Source organism: Sminthopsis crassicaudata, chromosome 1, assembly GCF_048593235.1.
Source record: "Sminthopsis crassicaudata isolate SCR6 chromosome 1, ASM4859323v1, whole genome shotgun sequence".
Lineage (NCBI taxonomy): Eukaryota > Metazoa > Chordata > Mammalia > Dasyuromorphia > Dasyuridae > Sminthopsis > Sminthopsis crassicaudata.
Window position 1 is genome coordinate 30,067,933 of NC_133617.1, and position 25,731 is coordinate 30,093,663.

The window sequence follows — 25,731 nt, forward strand, 5'->3', positions numbered from 1 at the left end:
GCAACTCTCAGTTACCCTCCCTTGTCCTCCCTCTGCTCAAATTTCATGTGAAGTAGTCCAAGGCCTTAATGAAATCTCAGATCTCTTAACATTCATTTCTATAGCTCATTATATGGCATCCATTCATTCCTCATTGGAATTTCTCTTTTTCCAATCAATGGGAAATAAAATGGATTTCTGAACTCAAAGGAAGTCTCTACATTTAGAGCATAGAATTTTGATGACTTCCATTGGGTCAAATACCATTTCCCCCTCATTATCTTTTTGGTTCCCTTTTTTCTAAATTTCATGAGTGGAAGGACCTAGCCTAATATGCTGCAGATTTGTTTTGATTTTGAAGGACAGAAAATTAAAAGGGATCACAGTGGGGAATTTGGGCATTTTCTCCTGTTGCTACTGAGGAACCTCTACTGATTAAAAACGATAGTCTTCATTGGAACCTGAAGAATAAAACAATTAGACAAAATATTGTCAGTTTAAAATTCAACTAAACCATTGATTGACTACTGTGTGAGCTGGTCAGCTACCTAAGTTAAAGTAAAACTCAAAAGCGGCCAAGGTCTAAAGTTCTTTTTATTTATTTTTCTGTTAAGTCCACTGAAGGAAATCCTGCTATTTTTATCTCTCATTTCCAAATCCTACTTGCTCCCCATTGCTTGGGCCTACCTCTCATGATTAACTAAGTGAAAATGGCGAAATGTCAAAACATAAGTTTTTGGAGGGGGCAACAAGGCAATATGGTGGCCTTAAAATAATTTTGCAAATGTTACTCTTCCCAACTTATAAAGGAGAAAACTGAGGCTAAAATTTAACCATTTACTTTTGAGGATATAGTGTCAGAGCTAGGATATGAACCCAGACCTCTGCTGACTTTCTACCTCATTTTATTGTAGGGTTAGCATTTTTTTTTAATATAACAAATCGAAGATTTGTAGCAACCCTGTGTTCTATTGGCACCATTTTTCTAATGGCTTGTGTTCACATCTTGTCTCTGTGTCACATTTTGGTAATTCTCACAGTATTTCAACCCTTTCCATTTTTATTCTATTTGTTATAATGATCTTTGATGTTTCTATTGCAATTGTCTCGGGGTGCCACTAACACAACAGACTGTTCCACTGACTGGCTGTTCTGTCTCTCCCTCTCTCCTTGGGCTTTGCTATTCCTTGAGACAAAATTGAAATTAGGTCAATTTTTGTCCTTACAATGGCCTCTGAGTGTTCAAGTGAGGGAACAGCCACCCCAACATTCAGCAATTACCAGCCTCAATCTGCAGCTATCAAATAAACATAGAGTCAAGAACTTCATAAATAAGAAAATTATGACTGGATGAAGGCTTAGATAATAATTAGCATTTTTTTTTTAACAATAAAGTATTTTTTAGTTAAGGTATTTTCATTTTTTAAGACACAGTTAATGGACTTCAGTATGATATAAACTTAACTTTTATATACACTGGGAAAACAAAATCGGGGTGACTTGCTTTATTGTGATATTCACTTTATTTTAATGATCTGAAACTGGAAGCTGAAATACCTCTGAAGTTTGCTTGAAACCTCTGTGATTTTTTATAACTCTAAAACCCATGAGGCTAGCTAGTCAAGCATAGTGGGCCTCCATGGGTTGAAATATTCCAGTTTTTGATGGTAAAATTATTGAAAATAATATATAATAATATAATATAATGTTATATTATATTAATATATATAATAATTATTATTATATAATATAAAAACTGATTTGTAAGAATTAAGGTGCTGTATAGATGAGTCATTATTATTAATATTAGCTAAATGGGCAAGATCTCCAAATCTGTGAAATGAGGGTGTTAGAATTATATAATTTTCTCTTTCTTTTTTTTTTTAAAAGCTTTTTATTTTCAAAACATATGCACAGATAATTTTTCAACATTGACCCTTGCATAGCTTTGTTTTAGATTTTCTCCTTTCCTCCACCCCATCCCTTAGATGGCAAACAATCCAATATATGTTATACATGTTAAATTATATGCTAAATCCAATATGTGTAAACTTAGAATTATATCATTTTAAGGCATGTGATTCCAACACCATGGGAAATTTTGACATTCTGGCCCCTCACATTTCCCTTTTTGGATAAATTCTGTTTCCTTTGACTGGCAGGAAAGTCATTCTCTCCCTTAACATTGAAGAGAGACATGTGAGCCTCTGGTCAGAAGACTCAGGGGGATAATGATGAGGTCCTCTATAGGGGGTTTATGTTAGGGGTAAAACAATATGACAGAAATTCAGACTTAACATGTAATGATTTAAGACTTGCAAATTTCTCTCACAATAGTACTGAGACAGACTATTAATTTTTCATTCTGCAGAATGATTCCAGGGCTTGCTACAGTGCTTGTCACATAGTAGGTGCTTAATTAATGCTCATTGGTTGATTGCACCTGTGTGGAAGTGATTATTCACCGGTTCAGACTAGCCAATAATCATTACCTAGTTTTGGTTAACTTTGCAGATGTTGGTTAAGCCTTGGGGATATAAAAAAAGACAAAAACTTGGTGGAAACTCACATTATAATGGGGTAGGCAGTATGCAAATTATAATGCATATATACTGAGTAGTAAATTTCTAAAGGATAGTTTCAGGAAGAGTTGCTTAGGCACTGAGAAACTGACTTATAGTCTGCTGCAATGAGGCAGCAATAGGGCTTAGACTTAAACTTTACTTAGGAGCAGACTTAGTTCTTGTTCACTCTTCTGAATCAAGCAATATTTATTGAGTACCTCCTATGATAGAGTATTCTAGGCTTTGTAGATATAAAAATTTAAAATTCAGAAAATTACATTCTATTGGGACACAGTTCATCTTTTTTAAATTAAACTTTTATTTTTTCCTTATGTGTAAAAACAAATTTTAATATTTAAAAATTTTTTGCATTCCAAATTCCCTCCCTCCCCCAACCCCCCCCAATTGAGAAGCCAAACAATTTGATATAGCTTATACAGGTTCAGTCATTCAATCATACTTAAGAAAATACATACATACATACACACCCTCATAAGAAAAAGTATGCTTCTATCTGAACCCAGACATCAGCTTTTTTTCTGGAGAGGTGGAGAGCATTTTTCATCATAAATTGTCTCGGATCATTGTATTACTGAGAACAGCTAAGTCATTCACAGTTAATCATCATATAATGTTGCTGCTACAGTATGCAATGTTTTCCTAGTATGTTCATTTCACTTTGCATCAGCTCATGTAAATCTTTCCAGGTTTTCCTGAGAGCATTCTGTTCATCATTTCTTATAGCACAATAGTATTGCTTCACAATTATATACAATAGTTATTCAATTAACAGATATCCCCTCAATTTTCAGTTCCTGGAAACCACCAAAAGGGCAATTACAAATATTATTGTATATATAGGTCCTTTAAAACAAAATCTCTTTTAGAGTATAGACCTAGTATTGGTGTTGTTGGTTAAAGGTATGCACAATTTTACAGCCTTTTGAGTATAACTCCAAGTTGCTCTCCCAAATGGTTGGAGCAGTTCACAACTTCATCAACATTGCATTAGTGGGAGAGAAATTTTAGACTTTGCTCCCTCCGTACACTCTAGACCAGACTGGTTTAGATGTTTCACTAGAGGACAATCCATTCCCCATTAACTATCTCCAAACCTTTACAGTAGCTTTTGATTTCCTCAAGATTTAGCTCAAATCTTAGCTTTTTTAAAGAGACCTTTCTGGATCCCCACAAATTGCTTCTTTCCTTTTAGATTGCTTTCCCTGTATATATGCTCTATGTACTAAGTTCTTTGGGGCAGTTAGCTGACAAAGTGGATAAAGTGCTGGGCCTGGAGTCAAGAAGAAGACTCATTTTCCTGAGTTCAAATCTGGCCCAAGACACTTACAGTGTGACCCTGAGCAGATCCCTTTAGTTTGCCTCAGTTTCCTCATCTATAAAATGAGGTGGAAAAGGAAATGATAAATCTCTCCAAATGAGATCACTAAGATTTGCACGGGACTAAAACAAATGAACCTAGTCGGTCTTTCCTTTCCCACCCTCCCTTTTTTCCATTCCCATAGGGTATCATACTCTTAATTACGAATGCTATTTAAAAAAACAAACTTTTTTTTTTTTTTTTTTTTTTTTTAAGTCTCTGAACCCTCCCAATAAGCCTTGGGGGTTTACTGGCTGGATTTCTAGCTTAAAGGTTAAGGGTCAAACCCATACCACTATTCTGGCATTAATTGGCCAGCAGTAGGTCCCAGCCAATACTGGTCATAGTTTGGGTCCTAATTGATTCCGAGTGAATGCCCACGTGAATGGGCCTTCCCCTGCCGGGCTTGTTCCTGTATCTCAGAGGTTTGCTAAGACGTAAGCTCCCGCAGGGGTCTGGCCCACAGTGGGTGAAACAGGTTCCAGTCGGCCTGGAACGTTCACCGCAGCAGGGCTCTGCAGCTCCGAGCAGCCACAGGTGGACACATGGTAACATTGTGTCAGGTTCCTTAGCACCACCTGTCTGCATCTAGTAGGCGCTTAATGAATACTCGGAAGCTGTCTTTGGACCCTCAATCCATAGGCATGTAGTAGGCGCTTATTAAACTTGATGACGGACCCTCTTTGGACCGTCGGAGCCTGCATCCAGCAGGCACTTAATGCGGTGACCGCCTGGAGCCCGGCCCGCGGCCCCTGCACAGACTACCCATCCAGACACCGTGACGCTCCTGGGCATCGGGGCGGCCTCAAGGACTCGCTGTCCCTCCCTGTGACCTTGGCCAAACGACTGCCCTTCTCCGAAAGCCTCCCTGTCCTTAGCTCTAACCCGAAGGGGCTGGGCTCCTTCTCCAGGGCCACACCCGGGCTCCTCCGCGGGCATCCCTGCAGCACCCCAGGACCCGGGCCCTCCCTCGTCAGCCGTGTGTCCTCTAACCCTAAGCCAAGCTCGGGGTCAGGCGGCAAGGGCCCGGCCCCCGGCTAGCGCTCGGCTCGTGCCCGAGGGGCGGGGCCTCGCCCGGCACTGCCTCCTGTGGCACCGCCCCCTCAGAAGCTGCCGGCCGGGTCCGCGGGAGCCCCACGTGCGCCCCTCCAGCTCCTGCTACAGCTCCGGCTGCAGCTGTCGCCTTACTCTCTCCTTCCTGTCCGGCCCCTCCGACTTCCGGAAAAGAATCCCATCCCGTCTTCGACATTCCTGAACCTACACCCTTGCCCCCCACCCCGACCCCTGCCTTCGGGGAACACCCTCCACCCTGTTCTTTCCTCCTCTAGGGTGGCCGGTCCTTGGGCTGTGGAGAGGGGTGTCTCCTTTCGAGAGTCGGCGGACGAGGGGAGCGCACGAGCGCGAGCGGGCAGAGGAGGTATCCTTCCGCCGCCGCTTGTTCCCTGGCGCCCCCCGCGTTCCGTTCGCGGCAGGTCCCCTCCGGGCCCCCGTCCCCCTCCCCCCCTCCCGGCCGGTCCTTCCCTCCTCCCTCCTCCCTCCGCCCGCCTCAGACTGTTTTGGTAGCAACGGCGGCGGCGGCTCCCGGCAACTCGGTGTCGTCGGTCGGTCGGGCGGCCTTCCCCGCCCCCGGCCCTCCCCACCCCGCCCCTTCCCTTCCCTCGGGCTCGGGCTCGCGGCCGCCGGCTCCTCCTCCTCCTCCTCGGTCTCGACCTCGGCCTCGGCCTCAGCCTCCTCCTGCTCCGCGGCCCCGGCCTCGCTTCTCGTCAGGCGCCCGGGCCCGGCTCGGCCCCCGGTGTATGGGCTGGTCAGCAGCATGTCCCTGAAGCCGCAGCCCCCCCAGCAGCCGCCGCAGCCTCCGCAGCCGCAACCTCCGCAGCAGCCGCAGCCGCCGCCGCCGCCAGCCCCTGCGCTGCCCCCGGCCCAGGCCCAGGCCCAGCCCCCGGCTCAGGCCCAGCCCCCCGCGCCCGGGGCCCTGACGGCGGCGGCAGCGGCCGGGGGCGCCCGCAAGCCCGGCGGCCTCTCGTCCTCGGCCTCCTCCCCCGCGGCCGCCGGCGGCGGCGCCGGCGGAGGACGGCAGAACCTGGGCAGGTGGGTGCGGAAGACCCCCGGCGGGGCGGGCCGGGGAGGGGGATGGGCGGGGGCTGCCGCGACCCGGCCGACCTGCTAGGGGTGGGGGAGGGGGCACCGGTCACCTCGAGCCGGGCCCGGGCCCGAATGATCCGCTCATGACCGCGGCCGCTCCCCACTGGGACCTCGCGGCCCGAGCCTCCCAAGGGCACCGAGGCCTTGGTGGCGCCCGGTCAGCCCCGGCCTGGGCTGGCCCTGGAGACATCATGGCTCGGCGAAGAGCGGAGCCGGCGCCCCAGGAGCGGCGGCCACCCTCCGGAGTCCGAAATCCGGACGGATTCTCGGCCGGCCCAGGCCGGAATGAAGCGAAGCCCTGGGCTGTTGGGCGAGGGCTTTCCCCCGATTTTAATAAAATCCTTCGGATGAATGGGTCCGCAGTGTTCCGAGGGCGACCCCGAGCCTTGCTCAACTAGGGAGAAGTCGGGTTCAGCCGGTGAAAAGTTTCCCAATATTCCCCCCAGAACAGACGCGTCCGTACGTGACCCTCCTGGAGCGGATTCTCAGTCCAGCTGCTGGGGGCCAGATGACCGACTTACCCCCCCCACCCCCTCTTCCGGGAAGGTAGAAAAGTCCAGGGACCGCAGCCCCCCTCTGTGGCCTTCACTTGTGAGCCTTAAAATGACCAGCGCAGGGAAAGCTCCCTCTGGTTCCCCGGACTTCAGAGTCCTTGCAGGAGCTACGGAAGGAAATGTAGGTTTCTTTTGGAACGTGCTGTCCCAGGGTTGTGTCATGTGAATTTCTATCCTTGCGGCTGGCCTCTTATGAGTACTTCTAGAATCCCCTTCGAGATAACTAGAAATCAAATGAAATTTCCTTTGCTATTCCTATTCCATTAAACTAAGTTGGAGACAAAAGTGGTGAAAACCCTATAGTTAAAAAGATCGCCTAAGTTTGACCTTTATGCGTAGTAAGTAAAAAGGCAAAGTATGACAATTAGTACCTTAGAGCTCATTTTCTATGAAAATAACTCCATTTTTTTTGGGGGGGGGAAGGTTTTTTTTTTTTAAATGGAATAGCTTTAATTTCAACTGTACTCTTTAATTCCTTCACAGCGCAATGTTCTCTGCACACAGTAGACTCTTACATGTCCCTTTTATTTGTTGTCCGAGACCCCTATTCTGCTGACTACAGTTGTGCACATAAAGGGTGGCCTCTCTTTACTGTGGATTTTGAGTAGTTTGCAGAATCCTTTGGGGGGTAATTTCAAAACAGGAAAGTACAATTGAAGTGTTCAGAATTAAGTGCTTTTGCTTTTTACCTGGTTCCATCGACTTTTTTGTTTTGTTTTGTTTTTTTAATTAGAAAAGTGATGCCTTTTGTATTTACATTTACATTTGTATTACATTTCCTATATTCAGTCTTTGCCTCTTCCATTTCCAAGATACTGAAGTCGAAGTTGAGGACATTCAACATTCCACACCCTTAGCTCCCACCTCAAGGGAATCAATGGATCAGTTAGAAATTGTTAAGTATCTAGTACTTACCAGGCACTGGGGATGCAAAAGGCAGTCCCTGCTCTTAGAGTTCAGGCAAATGGAGAGACTATATGTCAATACCTCCATACAAACGAGAAATACAGGATGGATTGAAGATAGTTTTGGAGGGAAGACATGGTAATTAAGGAGGTCTGGGAAAGGCTTCTTGCAGAAGTGTATACTTCAGCCAGGGGCTGGATCTGAGAGCATTCTAGGGATAGGACAGTTTGGAAGGGGGGGACGGGGACGGGGACGGGGATGGGATGGGGACAGGGACAGCCAGGAGGCCCATGCCTTTGGATCTCAGGGTACAGGCAACAGAATCGAGCATAAGGAAAAAAAAGAAGGAGGTGACTTTGGAAAGGCTTTAAAAGTTTATATTTGATCCTGGAGGCATTCTCTCTCCCTCCCCTCCCCCCTCCCTTAGTACTTGCAGTGTTTGGAGTCAGGCAAGATGTGAGTTCAAATTTAGCCTCTCAGACTCACTTGTATGACCCTGTCAAATCATTTAACTGCTGTTTGCCTCACTTTATCTGTAAAATGGGTATAGAATAGCATCCACTTCCCAGGTTATTGTGAGATTTGACAAGATAATTGTAAAGTATTTAGCACAGGGCCTGGCACATAGTAGAGACCCTTAATAAATGCTTAGTCCCATCTCTTGCTTTTAGACATTTCCCCATATTTCTTTTAGTTTGTGATATATGGTACATCTTGTGGTGCATTAATACTTCACTATTGATATATTCCAGTCTGCAAAACTCTTCATTATCATGTACCTTCTGCAGCTTTTTGCCACCATGATTAAGTACTGCTGTGAATGTATTGGTGGCTATAGGAACTTTTCTCTGCTTGACCTCTTTGGTATATGTCTGGCTGTGGGCTCTGTATGTCAAAGGGCATAGGCTTTATTCTTCAAGTTGGCAGAACAGGTTTGAGGACATCCAGTGTGCCATGTAAGTCTCTGGGAACACTGAAGTTTTAAGGCCCTTTTAAAGATTTTTACTTCTGATCTCCCATTTCAAGGTATATTTTTAGGAGCTATAATCCACTAGCAAGTAGCTTTTTTGTTTTGCTTTATTTTGGACTTCATTTGAAGCTTTTTTGAGGGAAGAGTCTTTTTGTAATTCTTGGCATGCTTGAGACAGCTAAGTGGTTAGAATGCTCACCCCCCTGGGGTTGATGGATTTTTCATGAGGGGCACAGTAATCTTCTGTATACCAAGTAGTTTGGCTCAGAATCCCTTTGCATATAACACCTTTTCTTTGAGTGAATTTTTGTAACTTGGGAACTTTTTAAAACTTTATTTTCCTAAAAACTTGCAACTTAGAAAATAAGATTTGTCCCAGCATGTTAGAAGATTGGTTCTTACTTTCCTTTTTAAAACTTAATGAAGTTTGTGTATTTAAAGTACACAACTTTAAAAATGGCTGAAAGTTGCCAAAGTTATTAATATCTTTTACTCCATATTGTCAAATCATGCTGCCTTATTTGCCATGGATAATTGTAGGGTGCCATACCCTTAGTTGTGGTTTATGTTCTTGTATAGTATTTCAGATGTAAAGATTAGTCAAAAATTAACTAGCATTTGGATAATGAAGGGTAGAATGGAACCACTTGTTAGCAAAGGAAAAGTTGCTGTTTCTCTTAAAACAATAATACGTTACAGCTATAATTTCTGTTGTAAAATTCAAGTGAATTTATGCAAACACAATCTTTATCATGAACAATTGGGAAAAGAACTAAAGCATTGATGTAACGGGTTTCTTAACAATTTCATCAAGTAGAAAATGACTATTCCACCAAAATAGAAATTAGGCTGTCCTTATTTTGTCCATATTATGGATGATGTACTCGATCCACAAGTATTTGCTCTTACTGTGTGACAGAGGCCATGCTAAGTAATAGAGATACAAAGAACACCACAATCCCCCAACAATCCCTGCCTATTAGGGAGGTTCCCTACTAATAGCTGATAGGGGGCACAGTAAAGGGAACACCAGGCCTGGAGGCAGGGAAACCTGAATTCAAATCTTGCCTTGTTTACTCTGTGTCACTTCACCTTGGTTTGCCTCAGTTTCCTCATCTGTAAAGGGGGGGGGGAAACATAATGGTACCTGCCTCCCAGAGTTATGGTAAGGAAAAAATGAGATATTTTTAAGGTTCTTAGTTAGCACTGAATGCAAGGCACTTAGTAGATGTTATGTGAATATTAGCTTATTTTTAATAGGAGAGGAAACATGTAAATAAATAGGTAGGTAAAAACATATATCTTAAAGGGGAAAGCTCAAGTAGCTCTTATGAGAGGAATCTTAGATAAAGCTCCATATAGAAGGTGCCTTTGAACTGAAGGAAGCCAGAGAGATCAGAGATGAGAAAGAATATTCCAGGCAAGGGAGATAGTCACTAAAAAAGCACAGAAATGAGAGTTGGTGTGATGTGTGGGAGGAACAGCACTGTAGATTGGTATAGCATTCTTAGAGGACAGTCAGGAGCTTTAGCTGGATGAAGAGAATAAACATTTATTAGGCACCTATTCTGTGAGAGGATAAAGTTTGGTGGCAGCATTACCCGCGTGGAGATTGTGAGAGAGACAGACAGATAGACACCCACACCCACACACCCACCCCCACACACACAGAGAAAAGGAGAGGAGGAGGAGAAACCTTAGGGAATGGCAGGGCAGAATGATGGGTCCCTTGATTATAGTAAGGAAGTCCTGGATTTTGGAAAGTTCAAATGTCTTAGACTTGTTGAGTTGTAGCTATGAAATTGAAGCTAGAGACTAGCCTGGGTCTATAAACTAGGAATCATCTACAAAGAAGTGATAATTGGCTCTAGAGATGATAGTAATGAGATCACCAGGTGAGATAATAGAGATTAGAGAAGAGTGACCCAGCACTGAGATCAACAGCCATCATTATCTGTGGAAAAGCTGGTCCCAGAATTAAACAGGAGGAGAGCAGACTGGGTTCCTTTTGGAAAGCTGCAAAGTTCTTTCAATGACCATGACAGCTTCCCCGAAACAAAGCCACATCTCTGATACCAACATTCTGCTAGTTGTAATATTTGGCTGTAAGTCATGGAATTAAAAATGAGTAGGGTTCAGTGGAAATAAGCTTGGTGGGTGTAAGGCTGCAATGCAGAACAAATAAGGAATTCCCAAGAAAAACCAGAGCTGATAAAGGATGCTTTCCAAAAAAAAAAAAGTTTGATCCAGGGCATGGCTGATCATAAGGTAATAAGATAAAAAGAGATACTCTATCCACATGGCCCACTGGTTATTTACTTGACATACCTAGAGAAAGTGAGGACAGCCATTGGCACACTGGGTGGACAAATTGTGGAAAGATTGTGACCCGTTGCGGACTGGATGTGGACAAGAAATGAAATGGAATGGGATGGGCAAGTCTAAGTAGGATCCAGTCTCTTCTATTGGAGGGAGTGTCAGAATCCTACAAATCACAGAGCTTTGAATATTTAGAGGATTCTTAGTCTATACAGTAGAAATGGTCATCTATCAAAATGTACTTTTGGGTTAGTTAGCTATGTATTTTTAAAAAATCAGTATCTGAAGCTTGGAACTCTGCATCTAGAGAGGAAGTCTGGGTTAGTTTATATTTAGGGCCTCCATACAAGCAAATTGGGTTACCTTGAGAAAATTGCAAAATTCTTTTAATATCCACTAAATCATCTCTGAAACAAGTCCCAGTTTTTTAATACCAACATTATATTAGTTGTGCAAGCATACTAAACACTAAATCTTAGGTTAAATTGGTGAATAGAGCTCCAGGCCTGAGTCAGGAAGTCCTGAAGTCAAATCTGGCCTCACACATTAACTGTGTGACCCTGAGCAAGTCACTTAAACCTGTTTCTTCCTTCCTTATCTGTAAAAATGAGCTGGAGAAGGAAATGGCCAACCACTCCAAAATCTTTGCCAAGAAAACCCCAATGGAATCATGAAGAATTGAACATCACTGACATTCCTGAACAACAATGCCTTAGTTCTCTAAGCTAATCAATTGCTTCCTTGTCAGCCAGGCTTCATTGGTGGAGGGAGTTTGCTTATTGGAGTTCACTAGTACACCCGTGAAATAGAATATAATCGATAGGAAATTAGCCATTTTGATAATCAGGTTGTACAGTGGATAGAACTCTGGGACTAAAAGTATGGAAGACTTGAGTTCCAAACCTGCCTCAGACAGCTAATTGCCATGTAACACTGGGCAAGTCTGCCTCAGTTAACTTGTCTGTAAAAATAGGAGGTTTTTACAATCTCCAAGGAGGTTGTAAAGATCATGATAATATGTGTAAAGCCTTAGCACAATGGGTCATGGTAGGCACTTGTTTGTTCCCTTTCTTATCAAGAGATGATAGGCTGAGCTACAATTGTGAAAGATTTATTTTCTTAGTGTGGTGATAGGTTTTTAATACCTTGATTGAAGTTTCCACGTTTATACCCTTTTGTCTAGAATTGTTATTTTTCATTTTGGCTAAGAAGGCAGACTTTTTATAGCCAAAGGAATCTGCTAAATTTGGGCTACATTATTAAAATTGTTTTGTTTTTTTGTGACCATTTAAATTTATTGTCATTGCCAGTTTATCAGTTTAATTTTATTTTTAAATTATCTTTTTTTAATTGATTTGTTTTTACATGACATTTATTAGATCACATTTCTGAATATTTCCTTCCCTAAACCAGGATCCTATCCAGTGATAAATTCCTTTGTGAAAAGGGGAAAAAAAAAAAAAAAAAAAAGACAATTAAAAGGTAGTTGGTAACTATGGAGAGAATCATTTCAGTTAACTGAAGAGTTCTGGTCCAAAATCAAATCGAAGAAAGAAGGGAAAAAAGAGAAGTAGAGGCAAGCAGCAGGGAGAGCTTTTTCTAGGAACTTGGCTTTGTAAAGGAAGAGGAAGAGGGAAAAAGCTCGAAAGGGGCTGGGCAGGGTCAAGTGAAGGTTACAAAATTTTTTATTGATATCTTTTTTTAATATATTGGCTTTATTTCTGAACTTACACTTCCCTTTTCAGAGAATAGTGAACCATTCTTTATAATAATAAAAAGGTGGTGGTGGGGGAGAGGCAGAAGCAGTTGAAAACCAAAACTTTAACTAAATTTGACTCTATATATTCCAAAAATGTACCTATCCCCTTCCTCTTGTGTAAGGAAAGATGAGGTACATTTCCTCATCATAGGGTCAAACTTGGTTATAGTTTCAATAGGGTTTCAATGAAAGGGTTTTTTTGTTTTTTTTGTTTTTATTTTAATGAATGGGGAGGGGAGAGAAACCAGTACAGAAGGAGAGATGGAAGATGAAGGGGATGGCAGTGGGAACCATATGTCTTAAGGAGATGAGAAGGGATGGGATAAATAGAATGGATGGTTGTACTCTCTAAGGGGAAGTAAATTTATTTAAATGGTACAATGGGTAGAGCACCAAACTTGGGAGTCTGCAAGATCTTGAGTTCAAAGCCTTGGGGACCCTGGGCAAGGAGTAACTTTCTCAGCTTCTTTTTCTCATCTCTAAGATAGAGTTAATAGTCAGTTCTGTTATAATGCTTTTTTTTTTTTTTTAATGAAAATTTATTCCAACTTATTGATATCTTAGGGAATAATTTAAGCATGATTTGAATTTGCTTAATTGAGATTTTTGTGCACAAAAAATAGCCAAAGCACTTTTAATTGCAAACTTCACAGTAACTCACAAGCTTGCAGTTTTAACACCCACTCCCATAAGCAAGGTCTTTTTCAAGGTGGGAATCCATATTGTACAGCTTCTAGCGTAGTAGGAGCTGTGGGCTTCCTCCTCCCCTCTAACTTCCACCACGGTAGACCCCAAACTCATTCCTATAACTGGGGACTTTGCTATCACCAGCCCAGGTTCCATTCCTAGGCCTTTGGGATTAGCAGTCCCAGGCCTTGGACATTACCACTTTTTATTATAGTATTTATATATTTCTTAACCACTTAACATATACAACAATGTACTTACTACCATTCAGATTCATCTCTTAAAAATATTTCACTGATGAAGTTTTTGAATTTTGTGCCTCTCTATTTTTTCTTGTCCTATGGTTTTTATTGCTCAATTTTGCTTAACGTGGTGACTTTTAGAACACATATCTCAAGTTTTAGTTTAACTGATGTCTTCCCCTCTTCCCACCCCTTTTTCCATAGCAGAACTGACTAATAATACCTCTCTGTCTTCTTGAGCTATCTTGAGGAGCAGGTGATTGGTAAAATACTTTACAAGCACTGTGAATGCCTGATATATACTGGTCCTCTAGAGGAAAGAATGGGCAATGATGTCCTGGAAGTTTTGGACAAATAGTTTCTCAATTTTATTTTTTTTTTCAGTGAGTGGGAAGTGTGGGAAATTTGCTTTTAAGAGAAGCAGATTATTAATAATTTTGTGCTCAGTTTTCTCCCAATAATTTGTGTAAGTCTTTGAATCTATGCACTTACTTAAGATGTTTATTGAGTTATGTTGGGCCTTTGATTAGATGTAGCTATATGCTCTTCTATACTCTGAGAGCAGTATACATTGTCCCAGAGGAGATACACATAGTAGGTCTTTAAGGAGTATTTTTTCGTTAGTCTTATTTTTAAAGTACTAAACTTGAGTATTCCTAAAAAATATCCATTTTGTAGAATGGTATCCCCAGAAATATTTTTTTTAGGCGAAGAATATAAAAGACTGGAGAAACTAATTGACTTGTCAAACTTACACAATTTGTCTGTTTTTTCTTCTTACTTATATTTTTCCTAGATGAAATACCATATTTCTGAACACAGCAAGTCTGTGCTAAATTCTATGTGATATTTCCTTACAGTTCTCATTATTATATGGGCAAAAGCAAAATATGTGTATGATACAGAGAATGTATGTATGTTTGTGTATGTGATTCTGTGTATTTATAGCAACAATAAATTTAAGAGATAAAATTTCTGAAAAATTAAATGCCTTGCCTAAGGTCGCATAATTAGGAAGTAACAGGGTTCAAATTTGCATCTGGCTCTAGTTCTTGTTTGACCAATTCTCATTTGAATATTAGATAAATTAATTTTGTGGATGCAAACCAAAATCCTCTTCCTTTTAGAAATGTTAAAACTTTCTTTTAGGAAAATATGTAAGAGATTGAGAAAGAAAGCTAAGCTCCCAAATGGATTAAGGGAGTAACTAGTTTAAAATTGGAATCAATCTAGTTAAGATCTTTGTTGTTCTTTGTGCCCTGAAGGGATTAGGATATTGATCTGAATGTAGAAGGAAGTAATTTCTGATGTATTTAGGTTCACCTTTGACCTACTGGAAAGAACTCTTGAAGGAAGTGGTCATAGATTGAATGGTTTTCAGAAAATGATTTTCTGACTGTACCAGAAATTAAATGACTGTTTTTTGGTGAAGCAACTCGTACCTGAACTGTTTAAACTAGATCAGTCTTAACTGTGAAATTACTCTTCATTTGATTATTCTATAAAATTGTATATGAAGGGGATTCTGTCATTTGGAACAATTCTTTAAGTAGAACAATGCTTGGATTAGAATAATGATAAATTTATTAAAATAGTAATAGTTCCTGATAGGCTTGTACTTACGACTGCATTGTGTAGTATTTTTTTCCTTTGATAATTTTAAAAGTAGCTTAGTTTTTACCAACATTTAAATAACTTTGGATATCAATCTTTTGAAACTCTTAAACCTCTAGTTCAATATAGAGTATTTTCATATACATAAATCAACATAATAAGAGCACCCATGGTAGAAGTTGACTGAGTACTACATATTGTATATATATATATAAAACACCCAAACATTTATCTGAGGAAAAAAAGGAGTCCTGGATTGTAGCAACTGTGTTCGGAGAATATACTAGCACAATGTAAAAAATGAATTATAGTACATCTAGATTATTTATTCAGATTTCCAGAAAACAGGAATAGCAGGTAATCCTGTGGTATTTTGATGGAATTAGAATATAATTCACTTTAAATATTTGAAATAAATAGGCCATATGGACCTTGTAGAGTAATTTTATATTAACAGAAAGCCATAATCACAGCAAATGGTAGTCATAAGTTATTTGAAGGTACTTGAGAGATCTAAATTTTCATGCTTCGATTGAGGCATCCTACAGAACATCATAGGCTCCTACATAGATTTAGAGTAGAAGGATTCAAAGCTTGTCATTGGTGTCTGCTGCCTTTGTCTAGTAGGCAGAGATAGAGAGTTTTCTTAGCTGTACAATGAGGAAGTTAAGCTAGCCTTTTGAGGCTATGGTCTGAAATAAAAGGGAATCTTAGAGGCCAACCCTATACTAAACTCATAAAATCCTGAGGCTCAGGAGGGACACAGGTAAACTGGTAGCAGTTCCTAATCTAGCACTCTTTCCTACTAGGTATAACTGTTTTAAAGAAAATTAGGAGCCCATAATTCTAGTTCTTTAGGAAATCCGTTTTCTTTGTATAGGTACTTCTCTAAGAAAATAGCCTTCAGAAATTTTAAGAATGAATTACTATGTATGGGTTTTCAGTCTTTTGGGGAAACTCTTGAAACTTAAACTGCTCTTAAAGTATGATGTACAATTCATAGGCAGGTTTTGTTTCAAAGCCCTTTTGCTTAGTGAAAACTACTAGAATTAGGGCTCCACTGACCAAGCCTTGGAGAACTCACTGCTAATTCTGTGCCAGGATGGCCTGGCTCTGAAGGATTAAAAAAAGATTTAAGAAACATTCCTGAACTAGCACATCTGTGTGAGGGTTATGCCTATTCACACAATCATCGTCCTTTTCTGTTTTGGGGCGTCTTGGACACCCAGATGGAATTACGTTTACTGAAAAAAAATATTAGTAAATAGATCTTGAGAAGGTAACTCTGAATGTATATGATGCAACAATCGACTTTTATATGACTTTTTCATGGTTTTTTACACTTAAATATCATTTGGTCCTCTCAGTGGCCTCATAAGGATATTTACTTCTACAATTATTATGTAGGTATCTGCATTTCCAAGTCAAGCCTGCTACTAGATGAACCATATTACTTCCCCAGGGAAGGTCTGCCAAATTGTTGAATATAAATTTTATTGTAAGATTTGAACTAGACCTAGAGGAGATCATAGAAATAATTTAGTTACACAAACCTGGATACCAACCTAATTAATGGCAGAGCTGCTTCAGGAAGTCAGGTTCTAGTGTTTTGATTCTTGTCTAGGACCTATTCTGACTGGCTCAGCAAAGAGGGGTGGTTGGACTTATGAAATTATATTTCTATTTATTTGATTTATTTATTTATTTATTTTTTTTTTTGGTTTTGTTACGGAACTAACTTAAACTTGGGTTTTTGCTTATGGAATATGTATTCTTACACAAAAGTAGGAAAAGAGCATTGCGTTTGCATTTATTAAGCCTGTGTTCAACTTTTGACTACTGCTTTAATTGTTACTATGGGCAAATTAATTAAACTGTACTTTTACTATCAAATTCATAATGTTGTGGAAAAAAGTTCTATGTAAATATGAACTGTTGTAGCATTAAATGCAGATTTATAAATTGTCATCTCCTTTGCATTTAAGCATTAAAGCATTAAAATTGTCTACAATTCAGATCATTGTGGCATATATTTAACCTGTATTGCTCTCTTGGGGAGAGAGGAAGGGAGGGAGAAAAATTAGGAACACAAAAGTTTTTACAAAATGAATGTTAAATTATTTTTACATGTGTTTGGAAAAAACAATATACTATTGGGAAAAAAATAAATTGACTAGAAACAGTTCAGCTCATTGAAAGTGAAAGAAAATCATCTTGATTTTTCCTATTCTTGGCAACTTAGTGACCTTGAAGTTTTAAATATTGGTAAGAATTTGCATCAGGAACAGGAGACCAAATTTTTGATTCTAAACTTTAAATCTTTGATTTTCAACTTTAAATCTTCTAGTACATTCTGGAACTACTGTCCCTTGGTTTCTCATTAGCTAGTTTGATTATGCATCTGTTTATGTTCCATGTTGCAGTTAATTGTGTTGTTAAACTTTCCCAATACTCAGATGGTGGCTGTAGAAAACTTGCTCTGTATGTACTTATTGATACTGGGGGAAAATGACTGAGTCCTTGATCTTGTTCTGCTTAACTTTTTAAAAATTGACTTGAATGGAGGCTTGGAAGACAAACTTAGCCGATTTCTATATGACATGGAGTGATGACTGAGCCAAGAGTTGTGAACATCTCAGGGAGCTAGCACCATGGGGGAAGTGGAGAGACCTTTCTTTATGGCAGCCAACTCACTGCCCAGATTCCCAGAGGGACTCGTGGGCTACTTCAGGAGCAGGTCATCCGGCCCTTTCATGTCTATGACACCTTCTGTTCCCTGTGGTAGTTATTACATTGTTGTACTGGAAAGAGAACTGTGACTTACCTTCTCATCTCAGATGAGACTATGTGACACCCTCTAAAGTTCTTCCAGCTTTTATTCTTGGCTGTTGTCCTTTGCTCTCAGAGAGGACCATAATGACCTCACTATGATACAGTTGAGTCACGGTGTGTCCAATTGGATGGTCAGGCCAGTACCAGTTCAAAATGCAATAGACCCTATGAATATGGCTTCTCTAATTTTGCGCATCTTGCCTTCCCTTTGGGCTAATTCAATTCAGCTTTGCTCAGAGGATAACACCTCTGAAAAAGGCACCATGGTGGGTGGTCCTGTACCAGTATCTCCCAGGTCTACAATGAATTCTAGAGTTCTTCAGAGTGTCCTTATATTGCTTTTTCTGACCACCTTGTGAGCTCTTGCCCTGTGTGAATTCTCAAAATTATCTTTTTTGGCAAGCACACATTTGGTTGGGCTGGCCATGTTGTTCCTCCTTATTCTTGAAGAACTTTATTCAACTAAAAAAGCACTGCAAATGAGACAGCTAGGATGTGAACAGGGAATGCTTGGCCCCTGGCTAAGAGGACTTTGGACTAGTTCATAGTTGTTTTCAGTTATTTGAAAGACTATCACACGAGAGGCAGTGTAGAAGGAGATGCCAAGCATGTGCTGAGTGCTTTACAGATGTGACCTTATTTGATCCTCACAACAACTCTGGGAGGTTGTGCTTTTATGATCCCCATTTTAAGCAAACTGAGGCAAAGATGGATTGGCCTAGCCAGAGGCACCTAGCTAGTCAGTGTCTGAAGTCAAATTTGAACTGAGGTCTTCATAACTCCAGATTCCCAGCTGCCAAGATGTGGATTTGAGTCTTGCCTCTGACATTCTCACTGTGTGGTTCTAGACACATCACTTAACCTTTCAGTGCTCTGGGTAGTTGAAGAGAAGATCTCGACTTGCATTGGTAGAGGGAGTTTCCTTAATCAAAAGTTCACCCTGTTAATGGAAGTTCATTTCCTGCCCCAATCCAACTATGTATAAAAGGGAGCTGAATTCTTTATGGGCAGGTAAAAGCAAAAGTACTCTTCAACTCTAAGATACTATTCTGTGACTTCTTTTGTGTTGCTGAGGGCAGAACTAGAAATAACAAATGGGTGTCATAAGAAAGCCAGTTTTGTCTTGAACTTTTTCTCAGTAAAATAGGCTGCCTTGTAAGCTCTTCATCATGGGAGAGGCTCAGGCACTTAATTGTGTGACATGTAACATGCCTTCCAATTCTAAGTCTGATCCTGGTCCAGGCTTTATTCTCTTCTTGAGCTCCTCTAAGTAGGGAAATGGTTCCTTGAAGACAAAGAAATTGGGATTCACAGCAGAGGATTTGAAATGGAGGTTTGGTATTAAGCCTCCTGCTCATAGGAATACAAAAACTCAGACTATTTCAGAGCCAACCAATGCTTTTTGTCCATAGATGGCCAGACTTCGCTGGGTAGAGCACACTAGGATTTAAAGGCCATGGCTGCGGCCGCTGTCTGAGTCCTTGTTTCACTCTGCTACTGTGAGGGGTTCTTCAGGAAAGCACAGTTGGGGAGCAGACAAGGGCTGATTGGGCCCCTTCCTGGCTGTATCCACTGTGCTTTGTGAATGTCGGACAAGGGCTTTATTTTAACGTTGCTCTTGTCCTTGTGTGCCCTCCTATTGTGTCTCCATCTAATCTTGACTTTTGTGATTCCAGACTTGGATCTCCAGTGACCTCTGGGGGGGGTCAATCTCTGGCTGGCCCATCATCTATCTCTTCTGGATTCTTTTGACAGACTCTTATCATTTTCTTCTTGTCTGCTCTGTATTCCAAGCTCCTTCATCTCCTTTTCTTGAGTGCTTAGGTCTGGAGCACTTTCCCCATTGCCAGTGAATTTTTATCCATTCTTGGAATTAACTCAAATGCTGTCTTTTTCTCTTGTTGGGAATTGCCTCTGATTGGGTCACATTTTGACCTCCCCATTATCTTTCCCTTAAATGCTCTTGGGAGTTCTGTTTTGATACCTCTTGTACTATTAGTCTGGTGCCTCATGTTATAGAATGTTTTTCATTCTTCTGTTCGATTATCAGCTCTTATTAAGGATGAAGGCAAGGTCTACCTGAGCTTTACTCTCCTAGGGCTCAGAATAGTGTTTGGCATACAATAGGCACCTCTCAAAGAGTAAATAAATGGATTTTCTTTTTTCAATTTTTCAGTGATTGAAATGGGTCTAAAAGGTAGTAGTGAGTCATTGACTTTATCAGGGGGAGAAAAGTGCATTCAGACTTAGTGGTATAAAAGTGGGAAACTATGAGACAGTGGAAGATATGTAATAAGAAACAACGGCTACTTCGTTAGTTGAAATATTATGACCAATTTGAAATTTAAAGCTAAGCTATATACATGCTGGAAATGTTATAGGAAAAAGGTGCAAATTAAAATCAGGAACTGGGACTCTCCATCTGCTTTATTTGTCCTCCCTTCCTCCTTGTCACTGGACTGGCGTGCATTCACACTTCTAACACACATAGCATCTCAAATTGGAAAGGGTTTCTGCAGCTGTCCTGTCAGGCCCAGCCCCTTCTGTGTGTAATGCAAGGGCACTGAGGATGGCACAGACAGGAATATATTTCTCCTTTTCAAAGTGTTCACTGTTGAGAACTAAGGGTAATGCTTAGGGCTCCTTTTTACTCCCTTCAACCCCCTTCCCCTCTGGAGATAAGGGGACATTAGTGATTTGTTGAGCCCCCTACTGTGTGCAAAGTACTTTGGGTGTTAGAGGAGGTGGGAGTTAAGAGAGAAGTTACCTCTGTTGGGCAAGATTATTGTAAGGCAATAAATTGTTTCATTTACATACCATTTTTTTCTTTCATTAATTCTACTAAAAAAGAGATGTTACTTTTTTAATATGATAGGACCATTCTGTCATTGCTCTTCTTGGTTGATAAGACTACTTTGTGGGGATATGTAGGGGGTAGTGATGTCAGTGCGTCAGAGGTTATGTAATGTGCTATTTAGTGATTTTATTTTATTTTTAAGTATAATTTAAAATTGTTTTTCAGAGTGGTTGCACCAATTTGCAATTCTGCAGTATTTGGATGGGGGTGAGGTGAAAACTTTTATTTTAACTTATCTTTTATTGATTATTTGAAGTATTGTTTTCATTTTTGTTGATAGCCAGTATTACTTGGAAGGCCTTTCATAATCTGGTCTCTTACTCCCTACCATGTGTCCCACTCATCTTCTCTCTGGTGGCTTTCCTTGTGGTGTTTGTTCCCTTTCCCCAGATTATCCAAATCTGCTAAAACTTAGCACATGTCTTCCTGAAACCTTCCTCACCTCCTCTTCCCCTTAGTCACCTCCTTTTATGTAAACTGTCACATCTGGAGGCCCTGTCACACAAAGCCCCTGGTAACCAGCTGGCTTTTGAGGAAACTCTGGGGTGACTCTCAGAGAAGAGTGGGGACGTGAAGCCCGCAGTTAGCCTCAACGTCACTAGATGGCGCCGTGGTTTTGGGATAGGAGAAATGACAGGTGGGTATTCTGTTGTGGCTATTTTTAGAGCTGGAAAGAGCCTGAGATTATCCAGGGGAGAAAGTAGTGAAGAGGCAATATGTTCGTTCTCTGTCCCTACCACTTGGTGAGTGTGAGCTTAGGCAAATCACTTAACTTTAGGAACCTGTTTCTCCATTTGTAAGGAGATGTAATGGTACTTATATTACCTATTAGAGTGCTCTGGGGAAAGAATTTTGTAAATCTTAAAAGTACTTTTCAAGTGAGGGATTGTTCTCCAGTCCAGCCCTCTCCTCTCATTTTACAGACTAGGAAAACTAAGTCCTAAAGTGGTTAAGTGACCTTATTCAAAATTGCATGGCTATTTATTGGCCTGTTTAGTGACTGATGTTGAAAACAGCGGATGATGAGAGGATTGTTCCAGCTCTGACATTCCTTTTTAATTCTGTAAGGTATTGGGAGGGAAAGATATTTTCAGGGGCAGTGTCCTCATTCACCACTTCAGTGTACTAAGGAGAGAAAAATCTTTAACTGGGGAAAACATCAGGAATAGGGACTGAGAAGAGATGAAGCAGCATGGCATAGAGGGAAAAGAATGCTAGGTTTAGATAACAGAAGACTTTGATTGGAATTGTGTGACCAGGGTTGACTGGGCAACAAGGCAGCTTCTCTTCATCTCCTCCTCATGCTTCAATTGAAGGAATAGGTCATCTCTCAGATTTCTTCCAATTAAGCCATTATCATATTATGTATTGTACTAATTAAGTTACCTTTGTTTTGACAACTAGAAGGTAAACTTTTTCTGTCCTTTTTTAACTTACTAGTATTTTTTTTTTCATTTACATGTAAAGGTGATTAGCATTGACCTTTGTCAGATTTTGAGTTCCAATTGAAACCTATCTTTGCATGTATTTTGAAAAAATAAAGGGGGCAGCTAGGTGATGCAGTGGATAGAGCACCAGTCTTGAATTCAGGAGGACCCGAGTTCAAATGTGATCTCAGTCATCTTATGAAAGAAAAATCAGAACAAGAGGGAAAAACCCTAAGAGAGAAAAAGCTCTCCCTCAAAAAAAAAAAGTGAAAATAGTATACTTTGATTCATATTAAGTCTCCATAGTTCTTTCTTTGGATACAAATGGCATTTTCCCTCCCAAGTCTTTTAGAATTGCCTTGGAGAAGATAAACTTTGAGGATAGAATTCCTGATTTGATTTTCTTCTATATTCCCACAGTATCTAGCATATAAATATTCAGTAAAGGTATACGACTATTAAGTGTCTGAGACTGAATTTATTGATAATTGATTGAAATTATTTTTGGCAGCTTTGTCCTAAGAAGTTAAAGGTACTTGTTATATTGCTCCAATACAAAATTCCTGGGAATTTTATATACTATGGTATTTTAGTGTTTTTTTTTTGTATGTTTTATAATATAGTAATACTATACACTTAGTAATACAAATATATGTAAAGATAGTTATCAGCATTCATTTTGAGTTCGGAATTTTTTCTCCCTCTCCTTTATCTTCCCTCCCCAGCATAGCAAGCAATATAGATTATATATGTATAATCCTTTGAAACATTTCCATATTTGTCATATTGTTCCACATAAATTTGTGGGATAAAAAACACTAATACAATAAGCACAGTAGGTTGGTATGTAGTACTTTTAAGACTGACAAAATATTATATATGTTCTCATTTTTGTATCAATAATGGTTAAGATCCTGAAACTTAGCAAAATTAATCGGCTAACCTCCAATATTAACCACTACAAACAACTATAATCAGTAAGAGTGATTTCATAATGTAGAGCTCTGTAAAGTAGTAGTTGATGAAGGAAGAAAATTTCAGTAGCAATGTTATGGAAGGATAAATATGCTAGTTAGTTCACAAGCATATATTAAAAGCATCTTGGATTTATGAATCAAAGTACCACAGAAAGCTGGGAAGATGTGTTTAAAATGCAAAGATATAAACACTTTAGGTTCACTTTATGGATTCATAGAATGAGTACATAGAAATTATTATTCTCTGTAGTTATTAGCTTTCCTGTGTCAGTAATGATAGAGCAGAAAAAATTTTTTAGATGCCTAGAGCAATCATAATCTTGAACAAATTCAAACTAGGACAATATCCTAGCACAATGTAGAGAAAAGAGCCCTGCATCTGATTTTAACACATATCACCTGTGTTGCATTGGTCAAGTTCTTGTTTCTTTTTGGGCTTCCTCAACAAGGAAATTAGAATGTTGGTTTAGATGATATTTAAGGTGCCTTCTATTTCTAAATCCTCTCTGAAATGCTTTATTAAGTATCTTTACTTAGAAATTAGTTTGACCTGAGTAGATAAATTTATATTAAATGTATATATTATATATACAATATCTCTTCTATCTTTTGTTTGTTTTTTAAAGTATGGCAGTTGGAGTTATGTGACTTCAAGGGTATAGAACTATTAAGTGTCTGAGACTGATTTTGGAATTCAGGTCCTCCACACCATCTAGCTGCCCCCTCTATAGTTCTTAAATGATAATAGAACACTTTAATTTGTCAACTGCTTTCAAATTAGACTTACTTGGAAATTCATCTGAATTTTACTATCCTTCAAGATCTTTTCAACCCTGAAACTCATACCTCCTAGTTGTGCCTTACCCCCAAGGTCCTTCTTTCCCCTTCCTTCCCTTTGTTTGGAAAAAATAGAGAGGAACTTCTAAATCTTCAGGATAAAAGGGTGTATGCCTTGGACAGTCAACTCACAATTTTTCATCCACTGCTCTTCATCATTTTCTACCCTGACTGCCTTCCTCTAGACTTCATTATGCTCCCCATTCTTCCTTATTTCAGCTTGTCAAGTGTTGTCTTCCCCCATTAGACTATGTAGTGTTTTTTTTTTTAAGTTTCTTTTTTTAAGTTTAATTTTTTTTTTTTTTTTTTTGTTCTTTCTTGGTAGTCTTTGGGTATGTTCTCCTGTTATCAGTTCATAGAAATCTTTTCATTCTTTTGAATTCTTAATATTCCCGCTTTCTCATGGCATATTAGCAATCCAATGCAGTTAAGCTTTTTCTCAATTGAGGAATATCTGCTTCATTTCCAGTTTTTTGCTCCCATAAAATTTGCTTCTTCATAGAAGACTCTTTTAAAAACCTTTAAAAAATTTATTCAAAGATTTATTATATATTTTAAAATAACAAGCTTTCTTTAAAAGATTTTTCCATTGAATTTGCATTCGTGCCCAAAGTAGAATCTTGTAATAGTAATATATTTTGTACTTGGCTAGCTCATTGAGAAAAAAGTGTACTTTTTTTCATATACTATGCATTTCTGAATAAGTGTTTCTCTGAAAATGGTTGAAAATGGTACTTCATGACTTCATTTTTTAATGACAAAAATGCCAACTTAGTTGAATTTTTAGCCTCTCTAATTTGAAAAACAGAACAAAGAGGATTATAGATTTTGGTTTGAAAGAAATGATAGGGCCTATTATGTACCAGGCACTCTGCTAAATTCTGAGGATTTAAAGAAAAGTAAAAGACAGTCTTAATAGGGCAGAAAATATGGAATAGAGGAGGTTACGAGTTCAAATTCGCCCTTACATATTTATTACTGGGCAACTTGCTTAACGAACCTGTTTGCCTTAATATCTGATAAACCATTCCAGTATTTTTGACCAAAAAGTCCCATTGATTAGGAAGAGCCAGACACAACTAAACCATACCAACACCCAGGAGAGAGAACTTTAAAATAACCATGTACAAACAAGATATAGATAGGATACATTGGAGATAATATCAGACGAAGGGATATAGGGAGAGGAATGCATTTTTCTTTTATGACAGTGAAAGCATTTTTCATATTACCTATGTTTATTTTTTTAAAAATTCAAAATTCAAAACTTTTTCATTTATTTTTCTTGTTTATTGGTGTTTTGTTTTGATAATCACATTTCCTAATGTATTTCTTTCCTCCTCCCCTCACATATAGCCATCCCTTTTAATAAAGACATTTTAAAAGTAGAGGAAAACTGGAAAGTTAAACCAACATATTAAGCAAATCTGAAGTTATATGGAATATTCCATACTTATAAGAAAGGAACACACATTTACTAAGTTCCTATTACCATTTTACAAATGGTACAGTTGTAAAATATATAAATTTTCATATAACCTATACAACCATTTTATAATAACCTATAATCATTTTGCAATTTGATCCCCCAAAACTTTTATAGTTAGGGGGAAACAAGTCAACCTACTTAGTTTCTGAGCCTGGATTTGAACTTGGGTCTTCCTGATTGCAATCCAGTGCAGTATCT

The 25,731-nt window shown here is 39.6% G+C and overlaps 1 protein-coding gene across 9 annotated transcripts in view; it reads left to right on the forward strand.

Moving 5' to 3' along the window:
- The first annotated feature begins 5,449 nt into the window (after window positions 1–5,449).
- ATXN2 (ataxin 2) overlaps window positions 5,450–25,731 on the forward strand; it is a 91,350-nt gene continuing 71,068 nt past the window's right edge. For 4 of the 9 annotated variants that reach the window (XM_074297361.1, XM_074297343.1, XM_074297363.1 and 1 more), the window contains exon 1: window positions 5,606–6,009. In XM_074297361.1, coding sequence (XP_074153462.1) covers window positions 5,735–6,009 — 275 coding nt within the window. In that variant the 5' untranslated portion in view covers window positions 5,606–5,734. Of the gene's footprint in view, window positions 6,010–25,731 lie in introns of all 9 variants that reach the window. The other 5 variants (XM_074297344.1, XM_074297362.1, XM_074297350.1 and 2 more) reach the window with 5 other exon arrangements.